We start from the raw sequence: 24,147 nt of genomic DNA, 5'->3' as shown, positions 1-24,147 counted from the left end.
ATGCTAGGTAAATAAAACTAAATATACATTTTTTTATAAGAATATCTTTTTTCAATTTCTTTTCACATAATGACATGGATATTCTTGTCACAATTCAACTATCAATTTCCCTCTTTCAATTTATTTCAGCCTTTTTAATAGGCTGTTTAATTCAGGTGTTTATGAATTATTTCTTCTATATTTTGTTTTATGGGTTATGTTTGCCCAACTTTGGTTTATAGAAATTAAGAAAGTTCTTTGAAATAGAATAATAGAAATCAGAGTTCTCCTTCTTCTCTTTGCTTTTAGCTATTTAGTAAAGAAATATGCATGACAGATGGAAATCTAGCTTAATATGTTAACTTACTGCAGTTTTGATCTTCCTCTAGAGTAAAGAATTGAGAAAATATAGATAAGAAATGGGTAAGCCTTTCAATCTGAGAGTGTGAAACCCACCAGCAAATCAAGATGCAGTGTTTTAAGAGATAACATAAACATGAAAAGTAAGCAGATTGAGGAGGCAGTTGAATGGTGTAGAGTTAACAAAAAACGTGGCTGGGCTGCAGTTAATTCAGGAAAATTTCCACTAGTCAAAGATCTAAGAACAATAAATGCACGGCTTGATGGTATCATTGAGACTGGAAAAGAGAAGGAGTATTGCTCAATATTCACCACAGAGGAAGAAGAGTCGCTAGTTCAATATATAAAGAACAAAAATAGGTAAGATTCAATATTGGCAATATTTCTTAAAGCTTGGAAATAATTAAATGTAAAACGAAACGTCAACATACACTGGACTTGGAAAGTTATCCCTTTTTCTCTTCATTTCTGCTGAATTAAGGAAAATCTTTCCTAAGTTCCTGTAGTTCCTCTTCTTGTTCCAAGAAACATTGAAATCCTCTATAATTAAACTTCATATATTTTAGATGCCTCCAAGGACTGAACAAAACAGAGTTGACAAGGACAATGCTCAATGTTCTGGAAGTAAAAAGCATGCCTACAAAAACCTTCGCGGACGTAACATCAAGAAACTATCCCCAAATGCACTACGAGCACTCACAACAAAAAAGCTTAGCAAATCTTTTTGGAGGCGTTGGGATTCAAAGTATCAAAAGCAGATCACAAAGAAAAGACAAGGGACTGTATCAATAAATCGAGCTTTAAATTGCACAAGAGAAATGGCTTGTAACCATTTGAATGAATTAGCTGAAGAGCTTATAAAAACTGATATTTTTGTTGATGCAGTCCAATTAGAAACTGGTGTTTGGCAGGGGCATATTGATACAACAAGAGTTTTCAATCATGATGATGAAACTCCCCAGTTTGTAAACTATGGAGTAGATGGTACTCCAAATGGTTTAGCATATGCTGGGCGAGGGAAAGCTGCCAGAAAATGATAAGAGAAAATAGGGAGTGTGTAACTTTACACCCTTTCGTTTCTTTTGGAGGAGAAATAGCTATGTGCCATATCATCTTCAAGGGGAAAGGTATTAGTGCCCATATGGCCCCAAAGGAAGCAGTCGAAAAGATTCCCAATCTTTTAATCTCCACAAATGACAGTGGCAGCCAAGATCACAGTACACTTCTGAGTGCTTATGAAATGTTTGACCACTATTTAGATGAGAATAGTATTCAACGACCTGTTGTTGTTTTATCTGATGGTCATTCTTCACGATTTGACAGTGATGTATTGACATTTTTAAGAAACAAAAACATTAGACTTTTCATCAGCCCTCCTGATACAACTGGTGTTACCCAGCTCCTTGATCAGATAAATCAAAAGTTGCACTCTGAGTACAGAAGTGCTAAGTCTGAACTTTTCTCTCCATTTATGACAATCAACAGGGAAGGTTTCATGAAGATACTTGCAGAGTTGTGGCCAGAGTGGGCATCAAATGAGACAATTACAAATGCAGGCAAAAAGGTTGGCATCTCATGCAAAGGCCTCAGTGTTGAATGGATGCAAGCAGATAAGTTTGCAAGAGCCGAGCTGTGTATTACCAAAAATACTGAACAACCTTCATCTTCTTCAGTAACCATTTCATCTCCAAAACAAGTTCGTTATGACTCTGCAGCCTATTGGAAGCATAAATATCATGGTGCCATGGAAGCTTATCAAAACAATATCTGAAAAAGCACTATCACTAGAGGAAATTCCTAATTTGCTACCTGTGACCAAAGTAACACCAAAACCCAACAAAGAAAATGTTCGAGTTACCCAGGTTCAGGGCTCAATGGAGGGGAAAAAAAATATTAGAAAAAGTTTCAGAAATCAAGGAAGCTAAAGCCAAAAGGAGCAATTAAAGAAAGATAAGAAATCTAATCAACAGCAGCAAATTGAAGCTTTCTTTAAGTGTAAGGATCAATGTACATGTGGTAAGAATATTTGTGCTGCAAGTAAGCTTCGAGAATGCCCATGTTGTCATAATGTTTTAAAATCTATATGCAGTAAACTTTCATGCAGAGATGAATCAGGCTCAAAACCAATAATGATCAAGCCAATTTGTGATAATGGTTCAAAGAAAAGCCTTCATTTTGAATCAGATGATGAAAATGACATCGGAATTGAAGACAACTTGACTGATGTAGATGATGACGATATGAGTGGCTCTGAAAAGGTGGTTGATAATGCGGATCATGATTCAAGCAGTGATGAGCAGCAAGTTGGTTTAAAACGAGGCGATTGTGTCAAGGTAGTTAAGGGGAATTATCTTGGATATTTTGCATTGGTAACTGGCGATGGATACGGCGGAGAGACAGAACTTAACTATTTTGAGCATAGAAGTAAATGGTGGGTCCTAAAAGAAAAGGATTTAGATTCCCGAGAGAGAGGAGACCTTGAAAAGGTGGAGAACTTTACAATGGACAACAGATCACATTATTATTTCAAGTAGGCTTTCCTTAATTGACTGATTTTTTTTCAAGAAAACTACCTAGCATTCTGCAGTCCCTTTTTAAATGTATTGTTAAAATTTCAAAAATGTTCATATTCTTTATTCATTTATAGTTCTTTATTCATTATATAGTTATTTAGAGTTATTTGTTACAATTTCAAAGGAGATTCAAGAGAAGATTTTGCGTTTTTGTTTGTACCTCAAAACGCTAGGTTTGGCACCTCAAAACGCTAGGTGGTTTTGGAGTCTATTTAAATGAAATTGTAATAACTTTGAGAAACCTTTTTTTACCATGTTTCTAGAGTCCTAAAAGAACATTTTTCATAACGCTTTACAAACTTATTTTTAGAAGGAGTTGCAGAATTCAAAATTAATTCCAAAAATTTTGTTGAAGTCTTTGAAACTTTTTTGACTTTTTATTCATTTAGGATGCTCCTTTAGGGTAGCAAGTAATACAATTTGTTTTTACTATGTAATATTATACCCTTTATTCATATTGTTTGTCATTTTTAGTTTAAATAGAAAAGTTTGAGTTCCATTCAACTTAATTCAAAACCTGACATCCTGAGGTCCCACTGCATTTTGAGGTCCCTTTACCTGTAATAAATCATTCTCATACAACAACTTATCCTTCTGAATATCAACAGCATGTCTTCTCAAGGATCTAACGTTCAACAAACAAATATTCAAAGTGGAGTAGAACCTTAGAACATCATCTATTGTTTCAACTTTATGCACACGCAACCTTGTGTATTCTGCACAAACTTTTTCACTGCTGACAAAAGCACTGCGTCGATATTGGCCAGTAAAATACAAATCATCAATATTTTTTACTCTGCTCATGACAACATACATTTGAACAGGATTAAACCTTTTTTGACTTCTTAGGTCAAAACTAACTACCACAGAATCTAACGTCAAGCCCTGTACCTTGTGCACAGTGAAAGCATGAGCTAATTTAAGAGGAAATTGAGTTCGAGCAATACTTGGAGAACTGAAAGGATTTTTTTCATCAAACGGAATATTAGCTTCAGCCCTCTCAATGGCAATAGTTTGAGTAGCCCTAGCACGTTGATCCTTACTTTGGGCCTTTAGCCCAGCCTTTTCATCGTCAAACTTCACATATATTTGCTCTACTCTATTGTTTTGGAATTTAACTTCCCTGATGGTCCCTAGTTGACCATTAATTAACCTATCCTCAATATCAACATAACTCTTGCACCATTTTCAAGTCAAGTTCAAATGCTAAACCACCTGTATCACTTGGAGCCATGTTTTTAATCTTGGTAACTTGAGATTCAGTCAAACCTCGAGGATAGATATCGATAGACTGCATGTTCACTATTTCAGAGGGTAAAGTATCAAGCCTTTCAGCATTGTGAAGGTTGACTGCTACATTTTCAGCAAATAAACGTAATGATTCAATTGGATAGCTTGGGTCTCCCGTTACTATGAGTCTAGATTTTATTGTATCTTCATCACTCTTGTCCAATTCACCAACTCTTACATTGTTTAACAAATCGATGAAAGCCGAATCATTTCGTTAACGCATTATTTCATCAGGTTCAGCAAGTTGAAATTCGTGCCACAATTTATAAGCACCAATAATTGACTCTTCAATTGAAAATACTTGACTAGGAAAAATTGGGGGTAACTGGAAGAGATCACCACAAACAATTATGTGTTTTTCTGCAAAGGGTTTGTCGTCATTTGTGCCAAAAATTTCATAAATCCTTGTGTGGATATTTAAAAGCTGTTGGGATGAAACCATGGATATCTCAACGATTATCACCAATTGCACGCACATGCAATAGCTTATTCCTCATAAGTGTACGTTGTTTGTCACTCGTACTCATAAATTTCCTAACTGGAATACTTAAACCTGTGTGTATAGTTGTCCCTTCTATGTTAATACCAGCAATCCCAGTTGGTGCCAACTTTATTGTACGCGGCTTTTCAAGCTCTTCACTCTTGTAAGCTAATACTTTTGATAAACAATTATATATACATTTTATTAAGTGAGATTTAACTACACCTGCTCCAGCTGTTAGGAATATCCTTATAGGATCTAATGGTATGGGATGCTTGGTTTTTAAAATTTTGAAAATGTTTTTTACCCCAGTTGAGTACTACATCGAAAATCCCTCTTTGTTTAGAATTCAAAGATCTAATATGGGCATTTATTTCTTCACCATACTGTAAGTCATGTTTTGTTTGAGAGAATGGTGCAAAGTTTTGTTCTCTTTCATCACTATCATCTTTATTATCTTCATCATCATCAGATACTTGAAAGCTATTCATCATGTCGCGGACTTCCATCGTTTTCTTGTTGTGCATATGCATCTTGATTATGTTCCATGCCATTGCAATAGTTTTGCAGTTCTAAATCAACAAGGTCACCATCCTGTTCAAAAAACTTCTTATTATCATTTACTATTGCATTAACTTCATCCATATTAAGCTTTAAGACAGGACCCATCAATTTTCAAGTCTGTTTCTTCACATCGAAATGGATAAAACAACATTAAAATATGGTGTGCAAACACTTCAGGTTTTTTATTCTTATTTGGGGTATAATATCTGAAAACTTTAGGAACTTTTCTACGTTTCAGTTTCTCTTCACTATGCACCAATTTAACGAATTTTGGAAATCATTGCGGCTCTTGTGAATCAGCTCATTAGTGGGATCATCTAGAACGGTTGGCTGCCAATCATTCTCTTCATCTCCTTTTTTCTGTGTGCCCAATGTATAATTTGCACAAAATGTTGCATAACACATTATATCAAATTGAGAATATCTGCTGCCTTAAACCTAACATCTGGGCGATCAGTGTATCTATTGAGCATATTACGCTTGAAAAGATCATCTGAATCTTCTGGAAGCTCCTCAATTTCTTCTTTTGACTTGAATATTCTATATCTTTGATCTGGCAAGTTAGTATTTTCAAAAGAAATAGCTGGAAAGCATTTCCAGAGCCATAGTTCTGGTATGGTTATATAAACTGCTTCCTGAATTGAGCATTCCCTATTTGATTTGTAAATTTTTGTAATCTTTGACAATTTCTCAAAGTGACTGTCATTAGAATCCTTGGCCTCTTGTAGTGCTTGTTGCATTGCGGTGTAACACTTATCTTCACTCTTTGAAAAGTAAGCACACATATAAGTAACTGCTTTGCATTAAACACAGGTTGAATGTCAATGTTGGCCTCCCATGCCAGGGCCTCCTGGCAAAATAATTATTGACAAAGCAGGAATAAGCATCGCGTTTCAAAAATAAACGTTGATTTTTGTCAGGTGAGATTGATAAATAATATTCATAAGTTTCGTATGTTAGCCCTAAAGATTCTAAAATTGCATCGATAGTTCTAATTTCAATAAAATCAGGCTTTTCAGGATCCAATATATTTCTCTTTTTAGGATGTAAATTTGCGTCGATATACTCTTGAACAGTTTGAATAACATTGTTTCGTGAAACTAAGGTAGGTCTTCAGGAAGTGGTTCAGACAGAATAGTACGCTTACAGAAAGGTTTTCCAAATCGAAACCTGCACTCACTTTTGCGATATTTGCAGCATGTTTGTGACTAAATTCCATAGCTCAGGACTTTCATCCCTATCAGGTGCATTAGCAGAGATAACTTTATCTATATGTTCAATGTTTTTCTCTTTTCCATCTTCAAATTTGGGAACATCTTTTGCCCATTTAAAATTAGGGTCAAAAGAGGAATGTGTAGAGTTGGAAGGTGCAGGCTACACAACAGCTGCTGAAGAATCTGGAAATGATAGAGACGGTACGTTTTATTGCCTAGAGGAAATATTATTTTAATTGACCATTATTGGTGGCGGAAGATTTGCCTGCTACAATGTTTTTCAAGCAAAGACCCCCTGGAAAAGTTAAAAGATCACCACACAAGCTCAAATACTTTAAATAAAACCCCTCATTGATAAAAATTCTTTAATTATTTGCAATCAATTTTCTCAATTTTTTTAATTTTATTTGAGAAAAACACTAAAGCTTGGTCCTTACTTGTTGACAAAATTAGACTCCGGCATCTAACATTAGACGCCCGTGTCTAAGCATTTGAGACCTCTAGTGGGTGCACTCGTAGACACAAGGATGGATTTAGCCTGGATTTAGCCCAAATTGGTTAAAGGCGTGGAACAAAAAGTATTTGTTCCAGGCATCTAAAGTTCAAAGACACTGCAATGTAATCAATTCAATTCTTTAGTGATTTTCCCCTCTTCCACTTTCGATTTTACTTTCTCTTTTAATTTTTTTATCAAAAGTTTCCTAATGTGTGCAAAAGTTAGACGCAGGCGACTTTTTTCAACAAGTGAGGTCCAAGCTTTTAAGTTATTAGGCTTCCTTTTATAAAAACCTTCTGTTTAAATATACAGTATGTCCTGAAAAAAGCGAACAAAAATTTATATATAATAAAATCCTCAAAATTCTCTGCCTTTTATGGGGTTTGAATTAATGATTGCATATTAGAATTCTTTGGCTTATACAAAAGATATCCAATTTTCCAGACAATTTAATTACTTTTGCTTTAAAAAAAAAAACAACATATGTGATTTATCGTGACAAGATTTTTCAGGATTTTACTTTATACAAAAATTTGTCCGCTTTTTTTGGGACACACCACACTGTAAAATGTTTTCTTGCGGCGAGGTGTTGCACAATATCTATTGTGGGTCTTTGTTTACTAGAAAAGATTAAATCATAACTAGCATGAATATGAAGCCTACAAACCCTGTGCAGAGAAGTGCTAATAGATGAAAATTTTTTAGCTTCCATGGATTCACCAACTTCTGTTGATTTCAATAACGATAATTCAAATGTCTTTGTTCTGGTACTTTTTTCTGTGTATGATTATCGTCAAGAAAAAACTTTTAAAACTTTAAACTACAGTAGCAGAAAGAAATTAAATTTTAAGGCTAAGCCTATATCGTCAGAAGTCGTTGACCAATACATCAAAAGTTTCTGCTGAATCACACAAATCATCAGTATCTTTGGGAAATTTGAGCTAAAGGAGATATTTACCTGAGGCGGATGGTATACATGATATTAATTTTCATCTTATATTTAGGCGGATGGTATACATGATATCAATTTTCATTTTATATTTAGGTTGATAGAACTTATAAAGCAACTGTCGTCAAGAGCCTTTTTTCTTCAAAACCACTCTCGAAAGATCGTCTTCGCAGAGTGAGAGCAATGACTAAACACAGTGCAGCACATCAGTGGAAACAATTCATCTGAGCAATTCTAATCAATATGAAAGGAACACTGAAATTGGCAAAGATCTCAAATGTGAAAAAAGCAAATCGAAAAGTTAAAATAATCTCAGCCGAGGAACTGAGCAACGACAACGTTCTCATTCAGGCCCGTTTAATGGAAATGGAATTAAAAGAAAATTTCTTCATTTGGACAGGATCTCTTAAAGATCAGGTACTTACATTACATGATTTTTGAAGTTTACCTGAGTTTACATTAAAAAATTGATGCTAAATTGGAAAATTTTCATTTATATAGAAATTTATAACCTTGTAGGATGATACATATCTCTATTTTTTCCTAGATTGATGCTTTGGGATCAAATTGCTTTGCCATTAAACCAACTTTGAAAGAGTTTGATGGTGACATAGAGTTTGCTTTTGATAGGCAGCTTATCTTGGGTCTAAACGTTTCATTGCAGCTCCAAACTTCTTCAAATGCAACATCTTCAACAAAAACGTCACAAACCTGCAAAATATCATCAAAGTCAAAATCGTCAAAAGCTCAGAGCACAGCAGATAAATCTGACATCCTAATCGAATGCAAGGTATGTAACGCCAAGATGGTCCTTGGCGATATGAGAAAGCATGTAGGTATTCACATCACCAAAGGAATTATCTCTGGATGTAATGTATGTGGGTTTTGTGGGGTCCGACTTTTTTAGATGGGGGTCCGATTTGGGGTCCGAACTAGGGTCCGATTTGAGGTCCGATTTTGGGTCCGAAATAGGGTCCGGGTTCAGGGTCCAAGGTCCGGGTCCGACTTTTACAGTATGCCTACAACAACAACAGATCAAACCAAATCTATAAATCGAAGTATCGGGTGTGTGGAGAAGAAATAGTATTAATATAATATTCTCAAGATTTCTGCACCAATGGTGGAATAAAAGATTTTAGAGATAAGGAAATAAAGACGTAATATTGAAAAGTTGGCCCAGAGCCCGGTTCGGCGTACCGTATCCCAGTGGCCGTTCGACTGAAAGAGAAGAAGGAAATGACGAGGAAGAACTTATTTAAAGGGACCCCTCGCTTAAAAATGATAACAAGACACTCACTTCATAATCATATGAAAAGCAACTTCCCAAAGTATTAGCACGCAAAACTCTTTCTTCGCTCCATAATTAAAAACTATAAATTTTGATGTTCACTCAACTTTCAGAAATTTCAAATGACTTCTGAAGGCCTTCGAATTTTCTCGCGCTATTGTCGCACCAAGTTGTCGACACAAATGCATCCGAAAATTACAGTACGAGTGTAGATGCCAGCTCTGGTTCGAACAGAATCTGCGCTTTTCTCCTAAGAAAAAGGCTTTGCTTGGTGTCGAGTTGCGGGTTTATGGAGTATCGGTATCGGCTTCAGAACTCCCAATGAGCCCCGGTTGTGTTGGTTTCAGTCAGACGGAGACGCCATACTGTTTTCAGAGGAATTTTTCGATATCTCTACAGGAACTAGCAGTAAGTTTTATGTTCTTTGAATATACTGCTAGGGGTTTTTGGACCAACAATAGTTTGATTTCCTAAAGATCACAAACAAGCGAGGGGTCCCTTTAACCAAAATTTACTAGTGTATGGTGCCGGAAGAATCCGCGTGCTAAAGATTTTATAAGACAATACGAGGCTCAAAAATTAAATACGCCGGGTTTTGAGCAATTCAAAAACAATTTCAGGCTCCGAGTGCAAAAAAGGACGGCCAAACCTTTAAAAAAGTTTACTGGTTCTTTTAAAGAAATTGAAAGACTTTTATCCCATCTTTTTGTGACTTTTTAAAACAATTTCTTCGCTCTCTATAAAACTTTTACAACGCAAATTTATCAACAATTCAAAAAATATATTATACATTTCCCTTCAAAATTTAAAAGAATATAGTGCGTAGTTTGAAAGATTATCTTGAGCTTTTCAGCCATTAAAGCCTATACAATCTCTCAAAATGTGCTACCTCTTTATGATATCATTCACTTCAAATGTAGTATCAATTTTCTGAAAAGGAATCAGCAGCCTTGAAATAATTTCCAGTAACTTATCAAGACTAGCGAGATTTTTTGCGTGATGAAATTTTGTCTTTTTGTGAGTCTATTTTTGCGATATTGTGTGTTCGGCAAAAAGATGTTCCCAATGTTTCATTTATAAAATCAATCCAAACCAGTCCAAACTAATTTTTTCAAATACCTTACCTTGCAGAATAAAATTCAAAAACTTCTATAATTCATTTAAGTATATTAAAATTAAAGTAATGCCATTACTATTTATTAGGCAGTAACAATAACAAGCGTTATCTACAATCTCACGTCAAAGTGTTTCTGAAAATATAAGTTGATTCACCAGTATATCAAAAATACTTTTTTGTGAAAGATATCTTGTTTGAAAATATATTGGTGCTGGCATCAAAAGTAACATATAGGTACTTTTATCATTTAAGTTGTCTTTTGGGCTAGAGTCATCATCAATGACGAAAATAGCAACCAGTAATTATCATTTTGATTCTGCTTTTCAGTACAGTCTTCTCTTTTGTCTCGTAAACATTGCACGGAATAACATTAACATGGAACTGGCACAATTTATATTCACCAGGACCATTTTATTATTCTCCGTCAATCACAATCTGTTCATACAGTCATAATGCTATGCGTATTTTGGTTCTATGCTGCTTCTTTGTTGTGCCTGTTCACCCACCAAAACACTGAAACACTGCTGATTCAGCCAGTCGGCCGATTGGTAGTTAAAAGTCACCCATCACATCAAGCTCCTTCACCTGATCTGAACCCTGAAGACAGAAGAGATGAAAATAATTATAGTTAGAGTAAAATGGCATAAACACACGACCCATATGAATAAAAATAAGCCTGTGGAAAGAAAACATGGCCATATGATATTCATGAAACACATGGCCGAGAAAAAACCATTTTTTTGTGAGATGAAATCCAATTTAATACAAAAAAGTCAACACAAAGAAAAAGTACTAATGTTACATTCCAAAGGTAGTTGAAACTATAAAGGCGAAAGAAAATGAAGATAACCTCGATTTACCTTGCAATGGGCCATAAACAGTCCAAAAGTTAATGCGTGCACATCAAAAACCTTGAGATTTGTTGGTTTTCTGGGCCATCTTTGTTGTTTTGAAAATGAAATGCAGAAAAAAGACTGGGCCCAGAGATCTGGAAGAAGCAGGAAATAAGCAAAGGAGATAAAGTTTTGGTACTATTACTATTATTTGTACAAAAGTTGCAATTTTAATAAAAAATCTTCCATTATAATACTCACAACATAGATTATATTCTATTAAACTAAGTAATTTACGAAACAAATACTTCGAATAGTGCTAAACTAATTTTAATCCCATCCAACACGAAGCAAAGTCGATATTTCGCCATCCATCCGGCTCATTATCAGAAATTTTCGTACATATACAGATTTTTTTACGCCACCCGCAGATCTAGAGAAAGGATGCTTCACTCCCTATTCGTGCGCTTCGCGCCCTCAGGTTAATTCATTTTTCAAAAATTATCAACATAAAAGGGCTTGCGGAGCGATCGACCTGTTGTCGCAAAGAAATTCCAAAATGTATAATAAATGGACGACTCAGAATTTACAAAGATACAGAATTTAAAATACAAACTAATAAGACCTTTACATTTCACCAAGAATTTATTGCCAGTGAGTCATAACAATGATGTCAAAGAGGAGGATGTTAGAAAATAGACAGATAAAAAAGTCATTTGTACTCGATTTTGTAATACTTTTGTAGTAGTTTCAAAAAATCTTCCTGGAAAAAGTATTAAGATATCTGCTCAATACAAACGTATCCTGTGAAAAAAGACCCTATTTCAGTCATGAAGTCATAAAAACAATAACGCACTGATGTGTAGTTTTAGTAATAATGTAGTCTTTCTCATCATTGTTTTGATTCTGTAGTTTTGAAATATTACAGTAAATGTGACAATGTAGTACGGGCTTTTTGATAGTTTAGGATGTCATAACTAAAAGTGGTAAAGAATATAATCTATTTTTAAAAAAATATCACTTATCTATAATTCATTTAGTTTTCATACACTCATGCAATCAAAAAAACAAATCATACAATGACTTCAAACCCCTTGAAACATTCCAATATTATAACGCAGCGATCACAAACCTCTCCGTGCATTTCATTTTGCCAGAAACATGTTCATAAATTTCGAGGAAAATGCAGTGAAAAGAAAGATGATTTTATTTGGAAATTATTTAAAGTGTTTGAACTGAATAATGACCAAAAGAAAGAGGTTATTTTATTTGGAAATTATTTAAAGTGTTTGAACTGAATAATGGGGTGCATGTAACTAGTCCGAATCTTTAAAATAAATTAACAATTTGGAAGACTTTTTTTCCGACGTCACTTTTGTCCGAAAACGAAAAATTGTGCCGAATGTTGAATAAGGGTTTTTCACAGAGATAATATTAATAAAAGTTCATTTTGGCGGCAGTTTGACATAATTAGAAATAAAGGACCAACCAGGGTTGTAAATCACTAAAGAAGGGTCGTAAAAAAAGCTAAATCCAATTTCTTGACTCTTGAAATCCTATCCTAACAAGCTTCCCAAAATTTAAGAAAAGTCGGAACGTTGGATTTTTATAAAAGATGTGCCTCCGATTCATATTTTGTTTTTCATATGTTTTTTTTGACTCGTTGTCGGACAAAATTGTTGTTGGAATACTGACGCATTCGTCAAATCCAACGTCGGACATTTTTACTGTCGGACTAGAAAGTGTCGGACTACTGACTACCTCCCAAATAATGACCACAAGCAGCAGTGAATTTGAAATTTTCTAATACTGACTTAAAAAGATAAGTGTATTTTCTGATTGCTGCCTTAACAAGTAAAAGTTAATGTCATTAAGCATCACATTTCACAGACAAAACATCTCATGTACCACCAAAACATTCACAGTTTCCCTTCTTGTGTTGCATTATATTATACGTAGCTACATAATATTAATATTGATTCTTGATGGGAATCTGGTAATGTTTGCGTTTGCTTGATCTCAAACTACAACAAAGTCTTTCTTATGTTGTGTTGAATGATAGACCTTATTGGAGTTTTTGATTTTTCTAAAAAAGCGATGTGTATTACAATAGAATTCCCTCGAGGAGTTCCTAAGAGATATTATTTGTAATACACTCGAAACAATCCAACAATGCATCGCTTTTTTAGAAAAGTCAAAAACTCTGATAAGGTCCATTAAAAAATATGTCTGTTCTTCGCAGCATACCTCCTCAACAAATGTTACTGACCACAATCAGCCAATATTCGATGACGTATGTATGATCTTTTTCGTAAAAGCGTTTACTCGAGTACGTTGAACCGTGTAGGTATTGACAACATGACAAAAAAATCATTGTTCGGCTGAATGTAAAGTTTAACCATGATACATGACATTTCCAATAAAATTATAAAGTCTAAATGTTAAAATATTTCGAAATCCAAATGTTGCTTTAAATCTCTGCAAGCCATAAAAATAGTTTTCGATGCGATCAACTGATGTAATAGGAATGGTTACTCCAATCAATTGTCACAAAAATTTGCCATGCAGTATGGATGCCACAAGGTAAACAACCATCTGCATCTGTCAGCCCATTTATCGAAAATTTCAGTTGACAAAAAAAAACAGCCACACACATTGTCACATTAGCAAGTGGGTGGTAGGACAGCTCTCCTCTCCAAGAGGAAGGATAAAAAACCTCAAGAATGATACTCGAGTAAAATTTCCAATAAGTGTGAGCAGCAGCAACGTTATTTTACAAGCAAAAGATGCCTTCCTGCTTAAAAAATCAGCAGGATCCTGCCATGACAAAAATCGCCATCTTTGTTTCGCAAGTGTGCAAAAGTGAAAGTAGCAGCGTAGCAGCAACGACACAAAAACAAACATCTCGCACTTGATTCTCAACTTCAGTTGAGCTACAATCTGACAATGTCTGTGTGTCTGTCTGTTTGTCACAAAAACCTTAGGGCAGCCTGTAGACTTCAAAAATGGTCGGATTTGGCTGAAATTTGGCACACTTGTTTCTTGGGTGAATATCTGGGGGTGTTTTTTTCATTTTTTGAAAAGTTTGATTTTTGGGGCCTGAAGACGAGTTTTTCCCCAAAACGAGGCTAAAGATTTGGGTCAGCTTGGAGACTTCAAAAATTGTTGGATTTGGCTGAAATTTGACACACTTGTTCATTTGGTGAATATCTGGGGGTCTACAATTGGGCCTATATATAATTTGAAGCCACTGAAGTTGAGCCCAGTGCGTTGCGCACGTTCGACTATTGGATAGTCAAACTCGATATAATTTTGAAAACACTTTTATAAAATAAAGAAAATTCTACTTTGCTCTGTGTTTTTCGTGAACCAAATCGGTAGCATTTCTCGAACATATACAAATTTACGTCCCGTGTACGCAGATCTTGCCAAAGGTGCGTTTGAGCGTGCCCAATTTTGAGCGGCTAGCAGCTAACACTTACAACTTTCTTTTAAAACAAATATTATTTATAAAAATGATTTATTCTACATTGTGTTCTTTGTGTCAGGATAAGATGAATATGTGCCAAATAGCTACAGCATGTATTTTTGTCATATAACTGAATTCAATAGTAAGTGACGTAAATTGCTTATTTGTTTGCGAAGGAAGAATTTCTGCTGATATTTTGCTTTATGATTGAATAGCTGGTCACCATATGTAACTACTTTAGCTTTAATCCGGGACATTGAGAGTAAACGCATTCATCATCAATCAATCGCCAGGTGAAGTTAATTGTTTTTGTCTGGGCTATCAAGACGAGTTTTCTTTGTGATTATTTATTTTCTTGATTGTTGTTTTTTGTTTGAATTGTTATATCCTGTACACTTTTTGCTGTTAAAAACTTGGCCTTATGTTGGGATACTTCAATTTATTTGTGGTAAATTAGTTTCTGGGTAGGTCATAGAATCTATCAAAATGAGCGTCACTCTGACAAACGGAACAATAACTCGTATACTTAAATCTTCTCAAGTAACCAGAGGGAGACTGGCTTTGATGTCCAAGGTAATTTTTTAATAAATATTTTCTACATCATCTTACTATTGATTTTAGCACCTTTTTCGCACTTAAAGAATCTTCATGTGCAGTATGAGCTTCGATTGGGTTTTGTCAAGATTGAACTGTTGAAATTTTGATTTTATTCATCAGGATTTCATTTAGGAAAACTTTGAGGATGATTTCCAGTATACGAGTTATGATTTCCAATACTTTTGAGGCTATTTTCTTATGTTCAAAACAACCGGGAAAACAACCATCAGCAAGTGCAGACTGGCGCTTTCCATAGAAATCAGAACCAGTCAAGGTAACTGTATTTTTTATTCTTTAGAGAGACTAAATTGCTAAAAAGACCCTTACATAGACAAAAAATTGGTCGAAACTTTGAATAATTTTCTTACTGTTTTACTTTTTCACCATTCTTGGACTCGATTTTGTGAAAAACCCGACCCTTAGAGATACTGTTTTTGACTTTTTGTTGATTTGGTAAACCTTAAGGCCGGTGTCCACTTTCGCGGGAAGCGCGCAAAACTTCTCACGTTATTTGTAACGTCATTAGTTGATTAAAAAAAGAAGCAATTCCATTGGTCAAAATTGACGTAACGGTTTAAAAAAGTTGAACTTCCTTCAACTTTTTTTTTATTCGTGCAAAACTTTTTTATGACGTAATATTTTCTTCAGGCAAAAACGGCTAAGAAAAAATCTTTCGCGCGCTTCGCACTAAAGTGGGCCTTTAGAGAGTCTTTGGAAGGTGAAAAAACCGACCCATTAAGGTCCGCATACCCATCACCTGTTTTGCTTAAGTACTCCCCCCTCCCTGGGGTACATTCATAACCATTATTATTGAATATTTCCATATTTTTTATGTTTAGCCGAAAACGACCATTCAACCAATGCAGAAAAATAACCCTCTTATGCATTGAAGATCGTATTGGCAGATATGGAGGGAAAGAAAGTGATTAAGGCTAAAAATATTTTATTGTATAGTATGCTCGTGTCCCTTAACGCATGTATTTAAACACAAAAGGCTACTAGGCAAAGGATAAGCAGAAAGCACACAGATATGTCTACATGGTACTTTCAGTTCTTGACGGAATAAACACTGTGAAAACGGCACAGACAAAATATGTACAGGAATATAAGCTAGGAAAATAAAACAAATGAACCAGTAAATTGCAAATACATAGTATAGACCGTAAAGGAAACGGTTCACATAAAGAAAATCTAAGAAAAATATCAAAATATCCGGTGACCTAAGCATTAAATAACATTCGACCTAGGAAAGCTTCCACGAAGATGTTGGGGAGGGAGGCGGAGCAAAAAAACAGCAGTCTGCACTGAGGAACTGAAAAGACCCATGCGGAAAATCTGAGGCCTTAAAGGGGCATGAAAGTGAGGCTAAAACAAGAGCCCAGATTAGAACCAAAACAAACCAATTGCATCTAAACCCTGATATACAAAAACATATATCAGACCATAGACGGAAGAAGAATTCCATAGACTGGAAGCAAACAATAGGCGCATTGTTTTAGCGAGCCTGACTCAAGATACTTGTGCCCAGACTCTATGGAGGGGAAGCGGTTTTCAAAATGGCGTCCAACTCAGGCAGTTCTGGCTGTGATTACCCCATTGAGGATGTGCTTTCTTTGCTTGATACTGGTTTCTTTGATTGTGAAGAGGAAGTGTTGAAACAAATAAATTCTATGGAGTCAGATGTGAGTATTGGTCGCTAATCTGTAGAAATTCTCGAGTTTCTAGGGCTCAAAACTCTCTTTTTGGTCATCAATAATCTTGTTGTTATTCGTTATATTTTGGGTGTTTGAAAATACGTTTTCTTTTTGCTATGTGTTTCAAGCTTTCCTTTTATTTAGACAAAAGAACAGAATTCTATCCTCAATTGAGTCATGGCACTCCACCCTTGTAGCAGGATTACCTTGAGCCTTAACCTTTGTGGGGGATTCTGCTGGGCTAATAAAAACTTTACTTAAGAAATTTAATGTTTTTCTCTTCTTGTTTTTAGCTTGCAAAGACCTCACAAGGAGCAACGTTCGAATGTGAAGTATGTGGAAAAACTTGCAAAACAAAAGCTGGTATAAAGAGACACAAGTCAGCCAAACATCCAAATGAAGTTTACTTAGAGAAAGTCAAAGAGCAAGAAGAAAAAACCAAACTTGCAAGCTCCAAATTGGGATCACAGGATATTGCTAAACTCATCAAAGAATCTGCTGAGAAATTATCAATTAACGAATGCTACCCAGAGGTTTCTCGATTCCAATTCAATGATTTTGAGATCACCAAAGCCCAAGCAGATTTGATTTTTAACGAAATGGAGGGAATTATCTTGAAATACAAAGAAACTAAAAACGATGAATTTCTTGCAGCTTTACGCCGGATAACTTCTTCAAAACTTGACCAATTATTTCCAGATAAGCGAGTCCATAATCTTCTCATGTTGGAATTTTCAGGCAGCTGTATAAAGCATCTTAAACCAAAGCAATGTGATGTAAATGTTGACATCAGAACAAAACTAGGGCAAAAGGAGAAGGCAGCCCTCAATTACATTGCAGGTCATACTGTCCACAAAATTTACGCTAAATTACGCCTAAGCAAACATTGGAGCAAGGAAGTTTTTCAAAAATCAATCAATTTGTTGAAAGAATTTAAAATCGAACCTACTGATTTGGAGGAGCATGCTTTGATTAATGCAAAAAATAGAGGTGGACTGTGGTGTATTTGTGAATTAATGGTAAATGTTTTTGAACATGCTGAAATTATGTTCACCAGGGAAACATGTAGACATGTTACAAAAGTAGACTACAAAGCAATTGTTAAAACTCTGATGAAAAACTTGTTCGTGAAGAAGTATTGGGAACAGCTTATTAGTGATTCCTCGTCAAATATAGATACTGAACTTGGGAAAGACTTACTTGAGCAACTCCTTTCCTTATACCTCAGAATTAGAGGATTCTCTTATGCAAAAAGTATCAAAGAAAAATACAAATTCAAAAACAAGTCTACCAAAAAGCACTCTCTGAGAACAAATTTGAAACAAGCAGAGCAAGAAGAGCCCTGATTCGATTTGTTTTGTGTTATGCATGTTTAATATTTAAAACTTGAGTTCTATTATTGTTACAGTTTTAGTAATTTTCTTCATAAAAACTTCTGAACAGATTTTACTAATTTTACTTTAGTTTTGCTAACCATATTTAGCTAGAAGCGGTTAAATTAACAAGCTACTTAGCATAGTTTCCTCCGGTCTGGCCCTCCAGAAAATTAAAATTTTTTTTGCCCCTTCTTTACCTTCTTTACGAAAATGCAAAATTTTGAAATGAGATTTGTCAAAACTTAAATGAATTGAACATTATTTTCAATGCTCTGATTCTAAAATCCCAGCCCCCCCCTAGTAAGATTTCTTTGCCCCTTTTCAGAATCCCCCCTTAAATGTTTTTCACCTTTCCAATCCTTTTTGGAGAATTTTCTGACCCACCCCCCCCCTCCAGAAGAAAGAGGGGTATGAAACTATGCTTAGGTTCTTTATTGAAGGAGTCACTACTGATAATTTCCATCTGTTTTCTTTCAAATAAAGGCTGTTTACAACCCATTTTGCCACTTACAGTAACTTAAGAATGTTCGAATTTCCATCACTGTATTTGTTACCAAAACTAGCAATGTTTCTCATTAATCAGTTTGTTTATATTGAAAAAATTTATCAATTTGTTAAAAGTTTTTATTTTTAAAAGCAGCATTTTTTCAACCTATTGTGGCTTATAAGTAGTTTAGTTCATCCAATCTTTTCAATGGAGAAAGCTATGAGGATGAATAAATAAATGATAAAATGATACTTTTCACTTAAAAACATTTTCAATAGTGAGCTCAATCTCTCCCTGGTTATTATTCTTATTGAATCCAATATGGGGACTGTCTACTATTTCATTATTTATAAAAATGACTTTTTTCCATTTCATCATGAACCCTCTATTTGCTTTGATATCCTGCAACCAAATTTAAATTCCTGCTAAAATTTCTTCCTACAAACACCTTTTTAGTGACTTTTTGCTCAGGCCAGTTTGTTCTCCTTTTTTCAACACAATTATCGCCTTGGATAGTCCTTATACCGTTCTTGCTTCTCCCTCGTGGTTCTTATAAAAGAAAAAAAAAGTCTAAAGGATGCGTGCAGCCTACCCGAATATCCCAGGTTCTACGAAGATCCTCTGAAAAAAGATACCCAAAGATTCTTGAAAATTACAAAGGATCAATAATATAGATCGAATGATCGTCAAATCAAAATGGGTCTTCTGTAGGAGTGGGTAGAATAAGCAGGGGAAGATTCTTACAATGCCGTGTATTTAAGTGATGATTTTCCCAAAGAAAATGAGTTTTAAGGAATTTTTCAGGAAAATTTCCTAAAATATGGGCTCTTCCAGAAAAAAACCGTTCATAGGGGGTGGAGGATATATTATTTTTTCAGTGCTTTACCCATGGACATTATAATTTTTCACCCCCTGGACAAGCATCAAATTGACACCACCCTGGACATGTTAAATTCACCTTATGGTCATGGCAGTTTTTCAGGGTTTTTTCAATACCCCTGGACGATGTACTTTTTTTCCCATGAACGGTTTTTTCTGGAAGAGATCAATGAGAGATAATTTAGCAGAAAAGAGTAGATCAAAATATGGGACTTTCATTTTGGATGCTGTAATTGTTTTGAGCAGCTTAATAAAAAAACTAAAATTTGTATTGGGAGTTTATCAGGAAATGGTAGGGTGAAGCAACTTTACGTAACTTCTTTGAAAAAAAAGGACCAAAATAGAAAAATCCAAAATCAGAAAAATTCATTTTTTAATGAAATGTTTTTTAAGTATAGCCAAAAGTAACTTGAAAAACATCTATACTTTTAAAAATAATAACATTTGAAAAGTAATCGTAGGAAAGATATCATAAATTCGAGTCGTGTAGTATAATCAAAAAACAATTCTATCAACGCCTTCATTTCTTCAGAGGAGTGTCTTGTATATGACTAGGGTCAAATTCAGCCTTTCTTTTACCAGCTATAGGTTGTGTATCAAATTGAGACTTAATGATATTGTCATTTTGCAAAGAATCTTTCGCAGTAGGGTTGTCCTTACGATGACCAATGGCACGTTGTCGGCCAAAATAATTCTCGATATTGTCTTGACAGAACTTTTCTGTTAGGATATAATCGAAACCATTTGCAAGAAGATATGGGATTATTTCTTTTAGTGAGGTAATACTAATCTTGATACCATTGTAAGTAGGAAACATGAAACATGTTGTTTCTGTTAGTTTGGGAAAATTTTCCAGGGCGTTCAATTGCACTTTTTTTCCAATTGTCCAAATATTTCACGAAAGAGTCGAGAAACCCAAAACGTTCGTCCTTTTTAGGGTCAGCTGTGGTGTATGGTGCTAAGTACGGTTTTCCTTTATCCTTGTACTCCTTGGTGTTTCGGACATTAAAACAATCGAAAAATTGATCCATTTGCAAACAAAATCTGCAGTTCCTTTGGCTTCTTCCGGACCAAATTTCGACAGCATGCAAGATGCACTCGCATTTTGGAGTACGAGTTAAGGAGGATGTGGTCAGTCGTTATTTTTGGCATTAACTTCAAACCATTGTCCATGTCCTCGTAAAACATAGATTTGACATGCGCCCAAAGCAAATAGGAGCCTAAGAGAGAAAATAAAAGCAACTGTAAAGAAACGCACTTAGAAACTTCATGAATATTATAAGTGACTTATTTTGGAAATAGACTTAATGTAATCGAATATCAACAAGGTATAATAAACCAAGGGGTTAGCCAGTTTCTACATGACATCATCAGTAGTGATTGTTTTTTGAAGCCAACAATTCTATACTACCCCCCTTTGAATAAGCTCTTGTTGAAATATAGGTTTTGATTGAGTGGACGAGAGATAATATAATTTTTCAAAAACTCTGTCTGAAAATTAAAGAAAGTTCTGAAAAAATTTCCAAAGTTATTTGGAAAAAAAAACTTTTCAAATAATTTTTTCTCAAATTACCATTTTAAGCAGTAACTACACTGCAGTTACTATGCAGAAATTTACCAAACACCACCCTTAAGAAAATTTCAGCTGTTTATAAAAAGTGGCTGCTCTGGATATTGTGATCTATTTGATTTTTCTTCTTTCATATTATACTTGAACTTACCAGAATTCCACATAAATCTTGGAGAGAAATCTGATCCAGATGCCCAGAGACAGTTCCGTGCAGTCTTGATAAGATGCGGCACATCTGCAAAAAAGAATATGTAGCGCTCATCCACTGAATACATATTTTTTACCTTATAGACAAGGTCAGAACTTTTGGCGTCATCATCCTAAAAGAAAAAAAAAGAATTTGTGAATTTTTTGTAAAAACAATCTCCAAAAAACCGAGTATTTAAAAAGAAACCCATTAATCATTCAGATTTTGTGAGTGATTTTCATAACCATTACTTCATTTGAAATAAAATATCACAACTCAAACTTTCACACTTTACATCTATATACACGACCACTAGATTAAAAAAAGACTTGACTTGAAGTTTTGACTCAAGGCACTATAACATAATTCATATTTTGATGTTTTTGAAACTATATTATAAAGTTAGCTTACACTGTTCATCTGCATGAATTTTCTATTGATTGATGCTCCATCAGCCACAGTTGCAGCTCATTTCCAAAATACTAACTGCCTTCCAATACAAGGAGAATATTTGCTCGCTGGTGGCTCCGTCAGTAGCAAAGTTGGCAAAAGCAAATGATAGGGGATTTTTCAAGCTCTTTGCCATAAAAACCATAATGTGTGTGGCTAATTTCGTTTTGTCCTGAAGAAGGCTTTCATTGAGGTTTTCATCACCAAGATCTATGAAACCGATTAACTCGCCGGTGTGTTTATTCCAGACGAGATCTTCCTGTATTTTCATCTCGTCAATGAGGATATTGATGTATCTTTCTGAATCGCTGAAGTTTTTAGTCCTGTCAGTCAGATCTTTAATGACTTTAGGGTTGAATCCTAGAAATTCAAATAAAAATAAAGATTATAAAAATAATATTATGATTTTAGCAAAAAAACAAGAATTGTAGTAAATATGTATTGATGGTAATTGGCATCGGTCTTAGCTGAAGGGGTCCTGAAGTACCGGCAATGCACGAAAAAGTTGAACATGTATGTAAAGTTGAATGAATGTAAACAAACTTTTTTTCTGGTCTTCAAAATAGATTTACGTCACCGACAAACAGTGAAAACACTCTAAGTGAGGTAAATCTATTTTGAAGACCAGAAAAAAAGTTTACATACACGTTCAACTTTTTCGTGCATTGCCGGTATATATTTTCAATCAGCTGAAAATTATAGAAATCTAACAAGCCTGTGATTGGAGAAAAGTTTAAAAAATCAATGAGAAATTCAGAATGATAGGATAAAATTCATGGCTCTAAAAATTGTACCTTGCTTGGGTTTTATGTAATTTCTGTAATCTCTCAATGTCCTTTGACTAGGAAGAACCAAACAACCTGTCCCCTCCTTTTCATCCAAACGAAGTTGCTCATATGCAGAAGAAGATTTGGATGCTATTGACAAGCAGAACTTGATGATTGCTGGATGGTAACGAATTTGAGATTCATGTTTCGTACGAATATATTTTTGTTGTTCTTCCCAAAATAAACGCATGAATGGTGGAACTTTTTCATTTGGGATACCTTTGAATATGTCGACTAAGTCATTGTTCAGATCATCATTAACTGCCATTGGATCTGCGGAGATGGCAGCCTTCAATCGTTCTTGAAGTATTTTTGTTTCTCTTCTTAATGCTTTGTTCTCCTCTCTTTGAGCTTTGACTGTGGATACCAGACGATCTGTTGAAACAATTGATAAGGGTGCATTTGGCTTCACTGGAGTTTGCAGAGATTTCCTTCTAGGTTGAATTCACTGCGAAATTTGATTTCCATCTTTTGACATTCTGAGCATTTTTCTTTTTCAAGAAGCAAGAAACAGTTCCTGGATCGCAAATACTCATCTTGGCATAGGGGTGTTTGTATATCTTCAGATTTTGAGAAGTCAAAATTTCTTGGAATCATGTGGTGTTGAAGGTTTACAGCCTCTTTAAATTCAACCAAACTGACACCTAAAAATTAGAAACAAAACAAATTTTATACAAGAATATAACGATTCTGTTACTAAACTTTATATTAAAAACCTTTGGTAGGATCAATCTATACGAAGAAACAAACTAATGTTTACAATAACACCGCAAACAGAAACCTGTGTATATATATAACAATTTAAAAATAATAAACTCAAAATTGTTTTCAGTTTGGGGGTGCACACTATGATATATGGTTTAATTACTAAATTAAATGGAAAGGTCTTATAATTGATCAACCAAAACCTTTTTTTAAGAATCATACATTATTTCAAAAATCAAGATATAAAGATTATGTTCCTATGAACTGAACAGGGCTAAAACATTTTTCATTTTGAATTCAATGCCTTACAAAGTTTAAAAAATTACCTTTACAAAGTTGGTATTTTTCCAAAACAATGATGAGATTACTCAGAGTAATGCCACGCATGGAAGTGTAATCTTTCAAAACTTCTGTATTAGAAGACGACAGGACCCAACCATAACATCTGAGCCTGAATGTAAGATCTTCCTTGACGAAAATTTGAAACTTTGGTAACAGATATTCACGTTCGTTCTTCCTGATTTCAATGTATTTTGTTTCTGGTCCAATCATTATGCTCCATTGTTTTGGTAAATTCAGCTTATTAATTCAGGTAGAGAATTCTTCAAAGTTTTTGTAACAATCTTTTGTTTCTATTTGATTTTGTTTCTGACTTGTCTGGAATGATTCCCTTTTCTCGATACTTGATGTCGGTCGCTCAACAGATTGGCTTTGATGAGTCTTTGAAGGTAGATTCTCTGTTGGCAAACAGTATTCCCAAGG

At 34.7% G+C, this 24,147-nt stretch overlaps 1 protein-coding gene across 1 annotated transcript; it reads right to left on the bottom strand.

Annotated features, from left to right (window-relative positions):
* Positions 1-20,112: 20,112 nt before the first annotated feature.
* Positions 20,113-23,937, bottom strand: LOC136813968 (uncharacterized). Its single transcript, XM_067070482.1, has 7 exons — positions 23,712-23,937; positions 23,193-23,324; positions 22,648-23,055; positions 21,891-22,213; positions 21,368-21,536; positions 20,655-20,932; positions 20,113-20,529 (listed from the first exon to the last, which is right to left on the bottom strand). The coding sequence occupies exons 1-7, from the start codon at positions 23,935-23,937 to the stop codon at positions 20,167-20,169; spliced, it is 1,899 nt and encodes a 632-aa protein (XP_066926583.1). The 3' UTR covers positions 20,113-20,166.
* Positions 23,938-24,147: the final 210 nt, after the last annotated feature.

The sequence above is a fragment of the Clytia hemisphaerica genome, unplaced genomic scaffold (genome assembly GCF_902728285.1).
Source record: "Clytia hemisphaerica strain Z4C2 unplaced genomic scaffold, Clytia hemisphaerica genome assembly, whole genome shotgun sequence".
Lineage (NCBI taxonomy): Eukaryota > Metazoa > Cnidaria > Hydrozoa > Leptothecata > Clytiidae > Clytia > Clytia hemisphaerica.
Note: the sequence above shows the minus strand (reverse complement) of the source record. Positions and strands in the feature narration are given on the sequence as shown.

What these genes read in the sequence shown, in the direction of transcription:
- LOC136813968 (XM_067070482.1), bottom strand. Translation starts at nt 23,937, where the DNA reads ATGATTGGACCAGAAACAAAATACATTGAAATCAGGAAGAACGAACGT. An exon ending in GTATTTGCGATCCAGGAACT is followed by an intron (nt 23,056 to 23,192) that starts GTTTCTTGCTTC and finishes TTGTTTCAACAG; the next exon opens with ATCGTCTGGTATCCACAGTC. An exon ending in TCTCCTTGTATTGGAAGGCA is followed by an intron (nt 21,537 to 21,890) that starts GTTAGTATTTTG and finishes TTTTTCTTTTAG; the next exon opens with GATGATGACGCCAAAAGTTC.